Source organism: Phoenix dactylifera, unplaced genomic scaffold, assembly GCF_009389715.1.
Source record: "Phoenix dactylifera cultivar Barhee BC4 unplaced genomic scaffold, palm_55x_up_171113_PBpolish2nd_filt_p 000119F, whole genome shotgun sequence".
NCBI classification, from domain to species: domain Eukaryota; kingdom Viridiplantae; phylum Streptophyta; class Magnoliopsida; order Arecales; family Arecaceae; genus Phoenix; species Phoenix dactylifera.
The window spans coordinates 1029947-1048438 of NW_024067687.1; the positions used below are offsets into that span (position 1 = coordinate 1029947).

At 37.8% G+C, this 18492-nt stretch overlaps 1 protein-coding gene across 2 annotated transcripts in view; it reads left to right on the forward strand.

The window, feature by feature from the left end:
• The window catches only part of LOC103705621 (solanesyl-diphosphate synthase 1, mitochondrial-like), a 41358-nt gene extending 28487 nt beyond the window's left edge, over positions 1-12871 (forward strand). For both annotated transcript variants that reach the window (XM_008789422.4, XM_008789421.4), the window contains exons 11-12: positions 11471-11569; positions 12283-12871. In XM_008789422.4, coding sequence (XP_008787644.1) covers positions 11471-11569; positions 12283-12462 — 279 coding nt within the window. In that variant the 3' untranslated portion in view covers positions 12463-12871. The remainder of the gene's footprint in view (positions 1-11470; positions 11570-12282) is intronic.
• Positions 12872-18492: the final 5621 nt, after the last annotated feature.

Genomic DNA, 18492 nt, shown 5'->3' on the forward strand with positions numbered 1-18492 from the left:
AATATGCAACTGGATTCAGCATATCGTAACACTAAATCTCTTGATTTGGATTTTCATCTTTGGCTAGCAGTTTCCTGATTACATTATCCTCTAGTTATTGTGGTGTTTTCTATTTTTATAAGGATGAGAGTTAGAGAGGCATTCAATCAGCAAACAACATTATCACCTCAGAATCTCTTACAGAATTGTAGCAATATTTGTGCATTAATTTCTCTCTTCGTTGCACATCATCATTTACAAAATTTAGCATTTTCTTACTATGGAGTCGAAGCATTTTATTGTACAAGAAGATCTGTTAGCATCTATCTAGAGCTATGGCATGTGATGATTATCTCTCAGGTTGATTGCATTTTTGAGTTGTCTAGTAATTATATGTCCAGAAATTGCCTGATGACTGTCTTCATTTAGATTCGCTCATTATTGTCCTAAAATCTTAGTGGGCATGTAATTTGGGATTTGTTGCTCGTAGGATTTGTAGGTATAGAAGAAGTTTTAATTGTAAGGTCATAGGGATTTGCTGAATAGATGTGTAGGGTTTGTCATTGATGCTGGCAACCGAAATATTTACAGAAAACTGAGACCAAAGAATTTGAGTTTTAGTAAATCTATTTTGTATACCAGATTAGCAACTCCATTTCTTCTATCCAAAATAAATTTGTCTGGTTAAAGTTTGACTTTTCTTAGCTCAATCATCTCAAGTTTCTGGAGTAGGCATGATTACAAGCATATAGGTGTGCTTTCATGATTACAAGCATATAGGCATGATTATAAGTGATTATTGATCATGTAATCATATGGTGGGATTTCTTAGGTTAGATGAACACAAACAATAGAAATCCACCTTTCAAAGATGTTTTCTCTTAGGGAACCTTTTGATGCATCAGAGGCCGAGAGTTATTGAGATTGCTATAAGATGTAGATTTTATCATTGCTTTTTCTCTGTCTTCTATTTTTTTAACTTCCAGTGTTAGTTGGGTCTTAGGACATCTATGGCTGAGATTGATACAACTTGAGATATGGATAATTAGAAGGGCAGCAGCAAGGCATCACTAAAAAAGAAAACCACATCAGACCTATTTCTAAGTAGTGGGGACCATTTGTTGGCTAACCACATAAAGGAAGAGAAGATATTAAATATTGACTTCTACCCACCTCCCTTGGTGCCTACACTAAAAGGGCTATTCCTTCCTCTTTTTATTTTTCTCTATGTGGTTCTGGCTGCTAAGTTTGCCCTTAGGATTCTAAGGAAAGTTTGGTTGTGGAATTATCTTATTCGTCAATCTCCTGATAACAAAGAAAATGGCTTTCCTTTCTTTCTCAGCATCCCTGGTTCTTTCCTTTCCCTTCCCCCTCTCTCTCCTGCCCTGTTTCAACCTTTTCTCTTCCCCATTATTTCAATTCATTTCTGTCACTTTGATCTCTGTTTATTTGCACTAATTTAATGGGGATATCCATTAGATATGCTGTTTTGCCTTAATTGTCACATAGTTTTCAAGCAAGATATCAAGCTCCCTTTCTGCTTTCCTCATTTATTTTGTTAGCTAGTAGTTTCTGTAATATTATTGGTCATTAATTTTGTGATCCATGCATGATTTTTATCAGTTGATGTGTTCTGAAATTTTAGGATAACAATAATGTCCTTTCCTTTTTTTCTACAACTCTGCGACAAAACTTAAGAGAACTCATATCTCTGTTATCGGGAGAAAACTCATATCTATGTTATCTGGCACCTTAAAGGGGGCATCGTTGCTTGCTAAACTTACTGGACAAAAGCCTAGTGTGTCCATACTCCATAGTCATGCAGGTCATACTTGGCCTATCATTAATTTGGGTGTGCTGAATAGTGTACTAGCTTTGTGAGCAGGCTGACAAGGAGTAAGTTATATAGATTTCAACTCTTTCTCAAGTTATGATTTAGGCTTGTCATATATTACTTGAGTTGTACATCAAACTCGGAATGCCATAGATGTTGGAAGTAAGGTATGTCCTAAAAGCCATTTGGTGATCTGAACTAGCAGTTGGAGACATTTCATGGTGCTTCTACTATACATATAAAAAGGTAATGGTTAGTGTCACACTTTGGCCTTTGAGCTGGAAAAGAGTTCACAAGCGTCTCTGATTGGTGAATGGTCAAGTAGTTGGTTGTCTATTCCTTTCATGCTCCGAACCCCTGGGTTGACCACGTGACACGGTCGCGTGAACCCTAGAGTGATGCTTTGGACATGCAAGGCCTACCTTATGATTAATACACATATCATTCCAACTTAGACCGTGGAAGAAATAAATAATCTAATTTATTTATTCAAAAGAATAATCCACAATCACTAATAATCAAATTATTCCAAGAACACTACCCTAAACTCCTCACTGATTGATCCCAAGCCCCATCTCCTTGGCTGCATTTGTAAAAGAATTAGAAGAGGTAATGAGCTTCACAGCTCAGTAAGTTACCAAAACCTATAATAAGATCAAGTACATTATGCAAGAAATATAAATTTTGCATGATTTCCCATAAGTAACAAGATGCTGAAGAATATATGAAACATATTATATCTAACAACGTAGATTTCAAATTATAATGCATTTGACCAAAAATAGATTCTCCAAAACAACGAGGGATGGACCATCCATTCTCACTCCCCTAGTTCTCGTAACTATGGCCATGATCGGCCCGTAGCAAGCCCTGAAAGAGACTAGATCCTAACTACAACATGCCGTCCTCCAGTTATGCACCATTGATCCAATACTATGCAAATCAATTTCTTGTAGCATGCATATGATACTTAATTTCAGCAAAATATAATAGCAATAGATTAGTTTTCAAATAATACAAATCAGATCATGATTAAACACTAGGGGTAGAGGTAACTTACTATTTCTGCTTTAACCTCTCGAAATCTGCCAATCCAAAAAATCGTCCAAAAATCTAAAATAATTACGTATCTTATTAGATTTTTATAAAGAATCAAATCATAACTTGAAAGATCCTAAGGTAGGGTCCAACCCATGTCTAGGCTACCGAAACTAGTCTAACATCCAGGGGTCTCGACCATCCCTTAGATGGAAACATGAATTTCACCATGAGGTGGGGTTCGTAGTTATCTGAATGGAATGGATTTGGTCTTGATCATGCCTCCTCGCTATATGGATCCGGGTTTCCACCTGATTAAATTAAGGTTCATGCGTTAGAAAATTAGACTAATTAAAAGGATTTTGACTTGATTTGGGTACACCGACGAGATAGAAAGAAGAGAGAGAGACTCAGTCCGAGTTCAATCAGGGGCATGGGTTTGGTTTGTCGGTGATCTAGATCAGTCGATGTATATGGTCCACGAGTCAAGTAGAGAGAGAAAACGAGAGTTTTTTCTTTTTTAATTAATTACAAAAAGGGAAAAATGCGAAGAAACTAGAAGAAATAAGAACGAAGAGGAGGGAGGGAGGGAAGAGGAGAGGCTTTTTTTGGCAGGGGGGTGACGGCGACCAGTCCATGGCGGTAGGACTGATGGTGAAGGTGGTGCTCAATGAGTGGCCGTCGGCGACGGTAGCAGCCGACGGAGATGGAATGACCGAGAAGAAGATCTCGGTTTGGCGCAAAATAAGAGGTTGGGATTGGGTTTGGGTCCACTCGGAGGAGATGAGAAGAGGGAGAGGAAGGCTAGGGTGGCACGGCTGGTGGTGAGGCGGCCGCAACCTCCATGTGCAGTGGCGCTCCAACCCTGCATAGAGAACAGAGGAAGGGATCAGGAGAGGGGCCATACTCCTAGCTTTCCTAGGTGACGACTTCTTCAGCCAAACAAAGGTGGCAAGATGGTGTAGGCTCACCAATGCGCAGTGACGATGACGATCTCGGCAAACAACAATGGGTGGAAAACAAGGGTGATAGATCTCGGAACAGGGGAAGTAGGGCAATCGGAAATCTATAGAGTATAGGAGATTTAGGGGCGTTGGAGCTCGATTGTGGTGGCATGTCAGCCGCCGAAGGTGAGGAACCAAAGGTGGATCATTCGAAGGGGTGGGTTTTTTTTTTCAAAAAGTTTTGGATTGCTCGACCAAACGATGGATAAGACCGTCCGTTTGTCAGTTGTGTGCGATCCCAATGGCCGTCGACTGTTAGTACGAGACCCGTAGGGGCCTTACTAGCCACGACTCTGTATCATCATCTCCAACAATGAGTAATCGGGCGGGGGATTGTGATCCCCTGTTCCAACCCCCCTCCCCTCCTTTTTTTTGAAGTCCCGAACTGAAGTCGGTTGGGCCTGCCGACTTTACTCTAGAACGGGCCCAATAGGCCGGTTCGCACATTCTTCCCTCAAAAAAATTTCATCCTCGAAATTTGAGAACTGTAGACCTTTTAATTTTAAAGATGCTCAACCCAAAAACTCATTATACTGTAGGTAGCTAGGAGATAACTTGTCATGGGGTGAGTATTTTTCTAATCCAAACACCTATGCGGCATACCACATACCAAGACCAGCCCTCTTGAGTCCTTTACTCAGACACGCACATATAAATGCGCATCAGTCATGCACCTCTATAACTCTGCTCAACACTCTATCGAACTGAACACATGCGACACCCTCGAGTGCTTGCAAGCAACCCGACCCCTCGGGTCAACTGCAACTCTCATGCGCATTTCTATGCCAAAGCATAGACTGTTCCCAAGAGTGTTCCGCAAATCAACACCTCTATGCCAATGCTAGAGTTTTGCCCCGAAAGTAACAAACAATCCAAGATCTCGTATCCCTCGATCAAAATCAGTACAATAATTAGATTTGGATCAATTATCAAAAAACTTTCTATCACATTTAAAATTAAGATATAGACCAGCAAGATTAGCACTAAATAAGTGACTAAGATCTGAGATTGAAATCATCATTATGATGTGAATGCATGTTCATTTGAGATTGGATTTGGGGTCAATTGAATGCTCAATCCTTAGAGCAGGATAAATTATGAAAATTAATTGTATTCATAATAGATCTTGAAATGAAATGGATATTAACATTATGGTGGAGCTTTGATTTCTACAAAAGATAATGAGCAATCTTGATTAGAGTTAAATTAATAGGTGACTGTGAAGGTGATCATCATATTTAGTGATGGGCTTTAGACAACAACGGTCCAGCAAAATTATGAAAATGATGGCATTGAATCATAAGAGCAAGTTCGAGAAGGTAAAGTATTGATACCATGGTTCCAATGTTGGAGTTGAGATCATAATGAGTGTTCTAATAAGGTAACCAATATGTAATAAAACTTAGAATAAAATCATAAGGAGGGAACAAGTAATGCATGATTTATTCAAATACTTAACAATTGGACCATGTTTAGTCAATAGTCAACTAACATTAGTCATGAAAGGCTCAAAATTTTCCTTAGCTTAGCCAACAATAGAGGAAATAACATAGCCACATGATGATTAACCTACGAATCAATATCCTTTCCTTTATTAATAGAAGCATTCTTTATTGACAAATCAAGTCTTCCATCATAACACATCTCAAATCACAGTCAATGTTTTGATCAATTTTAAATGACTCATTCCATCATATTTGCGCTGTGGAACTCTAATCAACATTCTTCGAAATTCCTTAACGATCCCAGTCTTTTTTTTAATATAATCCAAGCAAATCCTTACTTTCCAAGTACACTGGATCAATATAACCCTCGAGGTAATTGCCATATTTGTATCATCGTATCATCAAGTTATTATATTCTAGATTCGTTTTAAGCTAAGGCAACTCTAGATTCCCTTGACATTTCAATTAGATTATTTGAAATCCTTTTCTCTTTTTCAAGAATATTAACTCTATGCTCCGACGAATTAAAGGATCCCAAATTAACTTGCTCATAAGCACATTCAATGTTGTAGAATCTTATCTTCTAGGTTAAACTCATTTATGCCTCTCATATATTTTTTTCCTTATAATTATCATGAAATGCCCCTAGCATTTCATCAATGACGATATAAGATTCATGATCAACATCGTAAACCATTTTTTTGACTTCACAAAAATCTAGCAATCTGGTTCAAAGACTTATTAGAAACTCCACCAAGATATAGGCTCTATAATTTCACAAGGAGATCAATTCCACCAATAAGAAAAATATTTCTATTTGCAATATTGCAAACATACATGATTTTGTAAATCTGCTAGAGTATCAAAAATAGAGAGATCAATCTACCTTAACTTAGAGGATCCACACAAAACATCATAAAAATAAATTATTCATGATATTTATTAACTATTTCATCCTTTTAGCAATAGTCCTACTTTTTTTTTTCAATTGCCTTCTTTCCATTCTCAAGACAACTAAACTCTTCCAATCCCTTCAATTTTGAGTCGCATCCATAATTTGGATTCAATGAAGATCGCCATTAGATGTATGATCCAAAGTTTGTTGATTGTCAAGAAATGGACATTAGACCAACCAATCAATAGTGTGATTGCGAGAGAATTTTATGTGGGCCTTCATCATTAGATCTTGGAGATTTAGTGGTGGATCAAGCTTATGGGTGACATCATGAAGATATCGAAGTTGAGATCCATATAAAGGAAGCGAATGATGGCAAATAGAAATATGTAGTTCAATTTTTTTATTTTTTTGGAACTTTTAGTAGGTATTTTAGAATTGCTTTTAGAGTTCTCTTTTAATTTGGTGTGCAAGAGTCTTATATTTGGTATATGTTAAATTGGACAAGTCATGAAATTATTAGGATTTCGTTTTCTGAATGTTGTAGGTGTCTTTTTGTATAGGTTTATATATTATTTCGAATTTTATTTTTTTAGAAAATATTTTGGGATTAGCTACATGCCTGTCAAGAGTCTTAGTTTTCTTGGAAAGCAAGTCATGTAAAGTCTATGCAAGGGTCTATTTGTGTTGAATGAAAGAGTATGCTACGTGATCTGGTTTTGAATAAATGAAAAGATTTCTTTAGGTCAGGTTTGGCCTTTCTTATCTTTCTCCCTTTCTATTCCTATTCTCTTCTCTATTTCTTTTTTCTTCTTCTTCTCTTATTACTTCACTTCATTTCTTCCTAGTTTTTACTATTGTTTCTTATTCCTGCTGCTATTTTCTTCTTCATAGGATTGTTGGCACTGCAAATTGATTTACTGTAGGATATTAAATCAGATATGTTCCGGAACTAGCTTTAAATTGTTTTAACTCCTTTCTTTCCAACATCTTCTAGTAAGTCAGCACTCACCTGGTATATTGATTTATAGTGAGAGAAAATTAAAGCTAGTAGTAACTGATGCATTTGCTAGACTTCTCAGTAAAGCCAATAGAGAGTGCATTTTTTTAAGGTCTCAAGCTGAGAGGTATGAGTTTTGGTTTTAGTTCTTTATTTTATGTTTATGATACAATCTTATTTCGCAAGGCTTAAGTTCCTTATAACTTTTAAATTCATCATCATTTGTTGGGAAATTTAGTCTAGGCTTACAATCAACTTTAACAAAACTCAAACTAAGGAAGGCAGAACTACCCCGAACTGCCTGGTTCAGAGCATACTGAGTCGTATTGGTGGCGGCCGAGACGACATCAACAATAAAGTTGAGAAACCATTGAGTGGTGAAAGAGAGAGAGCAAAAGAGAGAGAGAGGGTGGAAGGGAGGGAGAGGGTGGTGGTGAGTGACAGTTGCCGGAATATGGGCTGAGGGAGGGGGGAGAGGGCTTTTGAAGCCTACTCTCTTCCATGCATTGGAGCAGGGGCGGAGCCCCCATTTCCTTTCGAAATAGGGGCTTCAGCCTCTTTTTCTATTTTTTATTTTTTTTAAGTGAAGTCTGTAGCCACCACCAAAGCCCCTGTTTCGAAAAGAAATAGGGGCTCCACCCTTGTTCTACCCCTATTCCAATGCACGGAGGAGAGGATTTCAAAAAGCCCTCTCCGCCCTCCCTCGGCTCTGTCTTGACGGTTGTTGCTTACCGCCCTCTCCTTCTCTCTCCTTCCCTTCCTCTCTCTCCTTCCCTCTCTTTCCTTCTCTGCCTTCCATCCCTCTGCCTCTCTCTCTTCGTTGCAGTCACGCTCTCTCTCTTCCTTCCTTCCTCTTCTCTCTCATCTCTGTCTTTTCCTTTCTCTTCTTCCTCCTCTCCCCCTCCCTTGCTGGTTTCTTGTTGCTTCACGGCGGAACAACACAACACATGGGCATATCGTAGCATACCACCGGCCTACCAGCATGGGTGTCAGTTTTGTTACTGCGGACCTTGAGTCAAACTATTTATCTTGGATCTATTGCAAGAAGAAGTGAATTGGTTGATAGGACTCTTGTTGATCCTCCTATCAACTATCTGGGATACTCCATCATTCTAAAAAGAGTGACGAGTTTTCCTAATTGACAAAATTAATAGATGGGCCATCAAAAAAAGAAGAAGAAAAATGGCTGCTTTGTGGGCCATGTAAAAGATAAATGAACTTCATAAAGCTTTTCTTTGGAGAGGTAATGTCAACATTTCTAGTGGTAAAATTGCCCTACTGAATTGGAGAGTGGTTTGCTAATAGAAAAGACAGGGTGGTTTGGGGGTCTTAGATTTATCGATGTTAAATGATAGCTCTTTTGACCAATTCCTGGAGGAATTTCTTTTAGGTTAATGATAAACCTTGGAATCTCTTAATCAAAAATAGATATTATAGAAGAGACTTTTTGGCTTCTCATCTACCTCTCTGAAATCCTAGGCATTGCCTTTTTGGTGAAGTGTGATTCATACTCCAGACATATTTTTTGATTGGGTCTTTCTTTTCCTTAGGAAATGGTTGCTTAATCAGATTTTGGAAAGATTGTTGACATACAATTTTTTGAAAAATAATTTCCCTGTGCTCTATTGTAATCAAAGATGTTTGGGTTGTTGATCTTGGTAATATCTTCGGTCAACTTCAATGAATTTTGGAATTCTTCAATTTCTCGTTAACTGATACTGATAGAGAACTTCCGGGCTTTGTTTGACTTGTTACAACATGTATAGCTAAGGAGATTGCTTTGACAAAATTCTTTGGAGATGGGACAAGAGTAGCAGTTTTGCTTCAACAATTGTCATAAGATCTTCAGCTTCAGTGGTACTTTTTTTTTGCTACAAACATTTGGAACAATCCAATCTAAGGTCTGCCGAATCGGTACCGGAACCCATGCCGAATATGTACTGGGATCCGTACCGATTGGTGAGCGAGTCAGTACAGTATCGGTTCAGTACTATACCGACATGGTCCGAACCGGCATGCCCATTTTTTTTTAAGTTTTTCAAGCTTGATTAATTTGGTAATCAAATTTCTTTGACTTTTTCAATGATTTAAAGTATAATATATATTTTTTGATGTTTCTATGATCTTCGTATAACCTAAATAACATATCTCGTTGGTTTAAAATGATGCAAAATATAAAATTATTAGTGAGATGTTATATGCTGCAAGAATCTACATGAAATATCCTAAAATCATCCATAGATCTACATGTCATAAAATCAAGCCAAAATCACAAATTTTGGCATGGTCTTTTCTTATTTTACAAATTTTAAGGTATTTTTTGGGGTTCAAAAAAAAAGAAGAGGAAATGAGATAGGGGAGAGGAAGCATATCTTATTTAGGGTTGGATCTTCCTTCAATCGTGTTGAATCATCATATTTTTCGCCGTGGGGAATGGGGAAGTATTCAGATAGGTTGGGAAGGCCCGAGGAGTTTTTCGGGCCTTCCCAATTAGTCTTTAAAACAAAAGAAAGAGAGGGAGAGGGGACAGTTTGGAACCGGTTTGACTTGGTGCGAATCGGAGGATTTGCACCGATTCCGCATGGAACCGGTTGGTATGGACTGAGTCCGGGTGGTTCGGGACCGGTAATAAGATTCCTTTCTCTGCCTTCCCCAGCCCAATCCTCCATAAGCCAGACCAAATATGTTCTTTTCAAACCTATCTTTGTCTATTCCGTATTCCGCCACCGTCTTCGCAGGCATGCTCTTCCGTCCGGCCTACCCTCCTCGGCAAGACCGTATCCCAAAGAGCGGCAGTATCTCCGTCCCAGCCTTTACGAGCTCCTCTCTTGGAAGCGCTTGGTGGCAAGGGCCCGCCATCCGACTTACAGCCGTCAAGCCGTCTCGTCCGTAGTGCGCATATCTTCGGAAGGTGCCCCGCTAACTCATATGGAAAGGGAGAAACCGGATTTCAGAGTATAGGAATATTCCCCCTGAGGGGGACGAGGCCGTAAATCAAAAGATAGACCAAATTCAATGGAGGATGGGGAGTATGGCTGAGATTCCAAATCTTAAGAGATTAAAAGAGTGCAGGGGACATATTCTACATCTTAATAGCCCCGTGCTTTATTAGCGCAGTGTTAGAGAAGGGAGGACCGAACAATATGACAGGGCAAGAGCTCCGCTTAGCTTAGTTAGGAAGGCAATATTTCGCGTGCTAAGGCGCGCGTAAGCATCAAAGCCCATAGCGCGATAGGAAAGAATCTATCGGTTTGGAGCTGGTTCTGGTGAGTTTAGAGCCAGTTCCGAAAATAGAGGTGAACCGACCCGGTCCCCCACTGGGTCGGCTCGGTATGAGCCGAACCAGGCTGTTCGGCTTGGTTCGGCGAACCTTGGTCCAATCTTAGAGAAGTTAAAATTTTTCACATTTTTACCAATGAAAAGGAAGATTTTGATAGTTAAAAAAACTGAGGGAAAGGAGGTGGCCTGACCCTGAAGTATGTATCTTCTGTAATATGGATAGAGATTCATTTGACCATCTCTTCCCCCATTGCAGTCAACTAATGGCCTCATTTTTCAACCTGAATATCATCCTCTCCCTGGTGATATGGATTCTTTTTGGTTAAGTTGGACACAAACACATTAAAATGAGTTGGCAATTTGGTTGAGTTCCTCTAGCTGCAATAGCTTTTTGGTAGATGTGGATTGCAAGGAAAAGAAGAATTTTATGTGGTGCAACTAAAAGTGAGATAACATGATGGAGAGTATTCAATTCCTGTGTAAGAAGTGGACTAGTTGAGTTTCCAACTCAATTCATCTTAAATTGCAGCCCTTGTTCCTTTCTCTTATTCTGTCAGTTTCTTTTGGTCGGGTCTGCTTTTCTTGCACTCCTCTTTGTTCTTGTTCCACCATTTATTTTCCTCCTAGTTCTTTTCTGTCCCTTTATCACTCTATGTAACTGTCTACACTTTCAACAAATGCAATTAGGTCACATTGGCCTAATTTTTGCTCCAAAAAAACGATATGCTGGTGTGCATTATGATGTTCATGAATGACGAGTACTAGCAACAGGATTTGGAACATGGCTGATTTTGTTTAATCTTTCTCAAACTCTTGGTGATTTTCATATTTTTACTTATTTTTGAAATCTGACACTAAGGTCATATTCAGTTTATTAATATTTCAATATTAATGTCGTTCAATTCTCAAACCATGTGTTGTGTGAGAAACTTCTGATTCCATCAGAACATATGCTGCACAATTTTATTCTCTGTAGTAATATCTTTCATCATACAGGGAATTGTAACAGCTCCCATATTATTCGCGATGGAAGAATTTCCTCAATTGCATGAAGTCGTTGATCGGGGATTTGACAGTCCTTCAGATGTTGATATTGTAAGTAATTCTGTCTTATGGAGCTTTGCCTGTTTTCTTACACAGATGGTCAATGAAATGAACAATTGCATTTCATAAATCACTTTTTCCATTAATTGTTTGGACATCGTATGCGACACATACTTTTATAAGTATCATCAGACACTTTGTGGTTAATCCTATTTCTGCCATGGACTATTGGAGTATTATCCAATATATGCATGAAGATAGTGATTATATTGTCGTTTCAGGCATTTTAAAAGAAGCTCGATGGCTGGTTACTTTTTGAGATAAATTTATGCTTTATTTAACTTGTCATACATTTGTGTTTTCCATAGAGGAAGTACTGTATAAGATTGTCATGATGAATGCAGGACAATAGTTAAACTGTAATTACAAGTAAGGGTTATAAAATACTATTCCACTTTTCTGTAGGAGTATAAACTACTTTGCAAGAAATTCATGTGCCAAAAAGCTACTTTAATTTCGGGAATGCTCATGTTGTTTGCTTATTGATGTGTGATGTTTCTCCATAAACTTTTTTAATCATTAAAGAATTTTAATTGCAAGCTAAATCTATAAGTTCTAAAAAAAGATAGAAGCGTGCCATGCTTCACTTCTGTGGAATATCTTTATGTTCTTATCTTCATCAATAAGCATTTATGCATCTTTGCCAAGGATATATGGGAAACTGAAAAGAAAAATTTGTCAATTTTTAATGCAATAAATTACAGGCCCTTGACTACCTTGGAAAGAGCCGGGGAATTGAGCGAACAAGAGAACTAGCGGCAGAACATGCCAACCGTGCAGTCGAAGCAATCGATGCTCTACCTGAAAGTGATGATGAGGATGTTTTGATTTCGAGACGTGCCCTTGTGGATCTTACTCATAGGGTCATTACAAGAACAAAGTGAAACGTATCTTTAATCCTGGTGGGAGAAGCCTACACTTTTATGGTGTATGCCTTGATCCCATAGTTCAGATGTCTGCTTGGACGCGTAGATCAAGAAGAAACATTGTTTTATGAGTTGTTACCTTTGAGAAATTATGAGTTACCCTTCTCAAGAAAGTATTTTCTTTTAGGGAAAAAAGATATGCAGTGTTGAGGATGTGATCAACTGTTATCAATTTTTCCTTCAATTATTTCTCAAGCACTGAGGCTCCAGAGTATAGTAGGGGAAGTCCTCCATTGTATTCAAAATGGACTGAAACACGTTTTCTTATCATATGAAATTGCCTTTAGTTGCCTTTTGTGATGCTTCTAAAGTCCAGTTGTCCTTTGTTTTGTTTAAGTTATAAAAAGTGATGTGAGGAATTATCTTTCGTGGATATTCTACCTTCTGTCTGAACCAACTCCCTCTCCCATCGCTCAATTCTCTGGTTTGAAGCCGTATTTCATTTTTATCTCTTCTGAACATTGGATTTATGTTCAACCGTGCTTGTTTCGCATAAATAGAATGTAATATGATTACTGAGTACAATTACATCTTATTCTGATGCTTATGAATAATTGGCTGTCTTTATGGCGAGTATGAGTTTACTGTTGTATCCATCTCAATTCTAGATTATCACAGCACTCATTTGAATTTATAACCATCTAATTAGTTTTTAATGTACGATAATGGGACTTAAAATGCCATTCCTCAGTTTCTAGACATGCTGGTCTGCAGCCATATATGGCCTAGTGCAGTCCTGTGGATCTGAGCAGAAGCCAGATTTTATCTGGTGGCTCCACACCAGGTCATCAAGCTTTTGGTGAAGTTTTCATACTGCTTATTTAAGTTTACGGATCTGTATAGTCAACCCACTAGAGAAGGGCTCTAGAAGAGAGAGCTCTTGCCATGCAGCTATAAGACACCTTGATGAGGGAACTAGAGCACGTCTTTCATATCAATTGCAAACAAGAGTCATCTATATTAGTATGCTCATTGCTTGACTGTTTCTTATAGATATTATCATCTCATATAAATATATGGCTATTAATTGATTTACATGTTATCTTAAAAGGTGAAATACAATACAATTATAGTATAAAAAGTGGATTAGGTCTAAACTTTTAAAAAAGATAAATCTTAAAGAGAATATTGGAGTGAAGGTTTAAAATAATGATAGTTATAATGTTCCTCCACTGTAATCTAGATGTTATGGGTATGAAATATAGAAACAATCTTTCTGCATACAGGTATAAAGCTACATATATTTAATCCTCCCTAAAACCTGTAGAAGTATTATGCATGAGACCGCTCTTTTTCATTGTATTTGAATGACCATTATAAAGATTTTGTGCCCTCCCTCTCTTTTTTTATTATTTATGGTTAGAGAAAAAGATCAGCTGTCCTATATCATAACGTTTTAAAAACCTCGGTTAGAGATTCCATGCACATCCTGTCATAGCATAGCACACATGTTGAGGTCTAATAATAGTACAGATGTAGACTAGAAAAGCCGTAGGTGTGGATTAGACCTATTTATTGAGTGGGCCGGGCTTAGCCCCATACATGACCAAAAGTAGCCAGACCCAAGTTCGGTAGATTCACACATTGGGTTGGGCCTCAAGCTTTTCGGATCGTGGATTAAGATGCTATCACTAGTCACCAGGGTATTTCCACTGGTGGTTGGCACTCGATAGAAGTGCAATACTGTGGCAAGAGGGTGAGGAGAGGCCACGGTGGTGGTGATGGGAGGTTGCGGCAGTGGTGATGGTGGGAAGGGAGGCCGCGGTGGTTGGGAGGTAGCGGCAACGATAACTGGGGCCTAGGCTTGGGGCTAGCGATCTTATCGGGCTAGGCTTGATCTTTACTGGTTATACATTATAATAAAAAAAGTCGGGTTTGGGCCACATCGATGTGAACTCGAGCCCAACCCGTTTAGCGAGCGGGCTCTAATTTTAGGCCTGGCTTGATCCGTCGAACTTAAAAGTTGGGCCAAGGCCTATTCAAACACTAAAAGCCCGAGCGGGCCACCCGGGATTGGAACAGGTCTAGTATGGACGCATATACAATTGCTTCCCTTGTACACAAGTTGGAGGCTATAAATATGACTTGTCATTAGCATCTCTTACACGAATTTGGAATGAACATCACATATTTTTCCACTTCAAAATAGCCGATATTACAAAATCTCTTCATGTTTAATCTAAAGATGTTCCATTGTTGCCCAGCTATGCAACCCAAAAGTGAGGTGAATTGGGCTTTTCAAAAAAAAAAAAATAAAATAAAATGCAGCAAAATAAAACTTGATGAAAGTGTGCTGTAACGAGTAATTAACAAAAATAAATATGCAAGAGATTAAAGCACACAAGTCATATATCACAAACACAATAAATTTATAATGGTTCGGTACTAACTTTGCACCTACGTCCACTACCCAGGAACCAATTTTGGAAATTTTCACTATAATCCTTTTAAGATTATAGTTCGATTGTTTTAGACGGGTTCACAATCAACCTAATTGATTTTTACTCATAATCAATCAAAACCACACTCGAGCATTTTTCTAGGCTCCATACAATCCAATTCAAGGTTTGGATGGACCTTTTTCCAAGTTTCAAATCTTGAAACTCATCACAACAAAGTATAAAGAAAATACAGAGCAATAGAATTATAGCTCCTCAAAGTAAAATATATGCAAAATAAATAGAGCTCTGAATTGATTGGTTGGTCTTAATTGGACTTGAATGCACTTTACCAACTTTCACAATAGTGGAGGATGTGACTTTCATCTCTTACCATATGCATTTGAATTTTTTTCTTTTTGACACTCTATTCATTTCTTTAGCTATTCAATTACTTCTCATTAATTCTCTCTTCTATTTTTTTTTTTTTGTTTGGTATTTCCATACATTTATACTACTGAGGATTAGTTGGAAGACACTTGTAGCCATTAGATAGGTCGATAGAGCCGTTGTGAGACAAAAATGACCGTTTTGATTTACAGAAAAACTAGTCATTACTGTTGTCAAGTATAGATGGGTTGACTCGATGTTTTTAATGGTCGGCTTATGATCTTCAGGAGTTAATTTGTAATATTTAGGGGTTGACTTGAACTAGCTGTTGTTTTTGCTATGTTCTATCTTTCACTTGTCACCATTATATGGTCGACTCTTTTGGTTTAGGAGTCGACTCGTTATTTTTATGGATTGACTTTTAACAAATTGAATTTTACTGCTCTCTTTCTTTTGTCTTTGGACATTCAGGAGTTGACTTGTTTATTTTCGGGGTGACTCTTATTTGTCTGGAGTTGGCTCGTGATCTTTATAGGCTGACTCACCAATATGATGAGTTTTACATCTCTCTATCTTTTATCGGTGGCCATTTAGGGGTCGACTCATTTGTTTATAGGGTCGACTCTTGTCTGATTGGAGTCTGCTTATGATCTTCATGGGTTGACTCGTTAATATGATGAATTTTACAGCTTTCGGTCTGTCTTCTGAGACTGTTCTGGGGTTGACTCGTGATTTGCGAGAGTCCACTCATGAAGGTATATAATACTGTATCAGTGTGCCGAGATCAACTTGTTGTAATCTAGGGGTCGACTCTTGAGATAGACTAAGTCGGAATTTGCTGTATTTGCATGTAAACATTCAAGGGTCACTTCAAAGCATTTTTGGAGTCAAATTTTTTTATGTAGAGTTTTGGATAATTAATCTTTATTTCTCCATATTGAGAGTTGTTAAAAAATTTCTTCTTGGCTTTCTACAAATATTCAAGTATACTCCAAGCAACTGATTAGTGAACTTTTTACTCAAATATTTTGCATCATCAAAATCAAACTTTTTAGATCAACATCCACACGAAAGGTTTTATGTCTATAGCCTTGTTTGCCTACTTTAGTTTCTCAAGTCTACTATCCATGGATGGTTGTTTTAATTAATATCCTTGAAATCAATCGGTACAGCCATACCACCAATCCTTTCTCCATTAAGTTCTTAGTGATATGGCAGTTTCATCCACAAACAGTATTTGAATGTTGTCTATCTCTTAGAAATCATAAGCCTGGTTTCTTTCTTGGATTCTTTCATCTCCACATCAAAAGCTAGGCTTTGTGTCATCTTTAAGATAGATGTTAATTTCATAATCATGCTAATTGGGAAGCAAGAGGGACAAAAAATTTTGTTTGGCTAGTATAAGTTTAGGAGAGACATAGGGTTAAGTGTTCTTTAATTAAAAACAAATATGCCTTTGTTTCAATTTTAATTGAAAATAAACTTATTTAAATCAAGCATGTAGGATCACCACATTCTTCATTTAATTGAGATTTGTATTTTGGCTATAACATAAACCTCTGAACCACCAAGAAAATATATGACAATGACTTCAAGAGATGATTCATTTTACTTTATGGTGATTGAATTGAAATACTTCTACTTGCTTGTAATATGTGAGTAATCATTTTACTTTACTTCTACTAGCTTATGTAGAATTGATGAAACTAATAAATATATTTTAATTATTTTAAGTATTAAAGTTTTTAAATATCCAAAAGAACAAAATGAATTATACATTTTGTTATTTTTTTACCAAAGAGGCAAAATTGACTATCCAAAAGCTATAAGCTAGGAGAAATAATCCAATATGATTAGTTTAAGCCAAAAGAATCATCATTTTAAGGTATTGTGATATAGTCTTGGTGGTTAATAGATTTGTATTTTAGTTGATGGTTAAGTGTTTGATTTATCTTTTAAGCAATATTTTACTCTATATTTTTTTGGAGCCAATTTCGAACGATTAGCTTTCTTCGTCCTATTCAAAATGAGCTAGAAAACTCGAAATTCCTAAGGATCTTGGTTGGTCAAGGTAGAAGGCATCCTGCTAATTTTGATCGGACGAGGCTTGGATGTGCTTGCAGGAGTGCCACTGGCATTGGGTAGCTAGCAAGGTATTAGTCAAATAGAAGATGGAGAGTAGTATGAGTCCAAGTGCCTTGAACTTTAAGAACTTTCGTTACTGTCACACCATCATTCAAAAGAGATTGAAATGAATGAAGGTGTAGTGTTGAGCTATGGTAGAAGGATGCAGCATTGGGTTATAGTGGAAGGGTGTAGTGTTGGGCTATGATAAGAGTATATCTCTGGGGTATAGTGCCGGGCTATGGTAAAGGTATAACGTTTGGTTACGATAAAAAGCTAAGTTATACTCAGTCTCGGATAAATAACCAAGATAAAGATAAAAATAAATATACACCGATTAGATTGATTATCAAAAGGTCCTTTATAAAGTACATTATTCACTTATTTATTCTATCAGACAACACTCTAATAGTTGTTCATATGTCTGCCCTTCACTTATGGTGGTTTTGGTAATATGTGCTAGTTACCCTCCATTATACATATTTGTCAGCGCCGTTGCTCTACAACCATCAGGCCGATAATTATATCTTTTTGGCCTAAGGCAATTCTATACTTAGGACTATCCCTGAGACCTTGATCCATCTTCCTGTATCGTCAAGCCATATTCTAAGCTTTCAACTTGCTCTTGACTAAACTCTTCTTCTTTAGTCTGCATGTCCACCATTGGTGAACTTTGTCATGATCAAACTCTTCATTTCAGCAAGGATCATGTGAGTCCTACTTGCTCCGCTTTCATTATATCTAATCCATGTGGCACTTACTTTCTGCTTCCAGTTATATTGTTGAGATGTGGTGGGAGCAATACTCCTATGGGTGCAAATGGATCGGGTCGGGTCAGGTCCTGAGTTACCCCAACCCGATCCAGTTTTTTGTTTGGGTCCTAATTTTGGACCCAAATCCGATCCGGTTTCGGATTTGGGTCGGGTCCAAGTCGGGTTTGGGTTGGGTCTGGATCCGGATCCGAGTCGGATCGGGTTCAGGCTCGGATCCACTTTCTTGGTGCTTTTGGGAAAGAATTTGGGCAAATCTAATTTGGTCATATCATAACTATGAGGTGCTGGGTGACCCATGACCTGAAAGACTTGCAATTGACCTC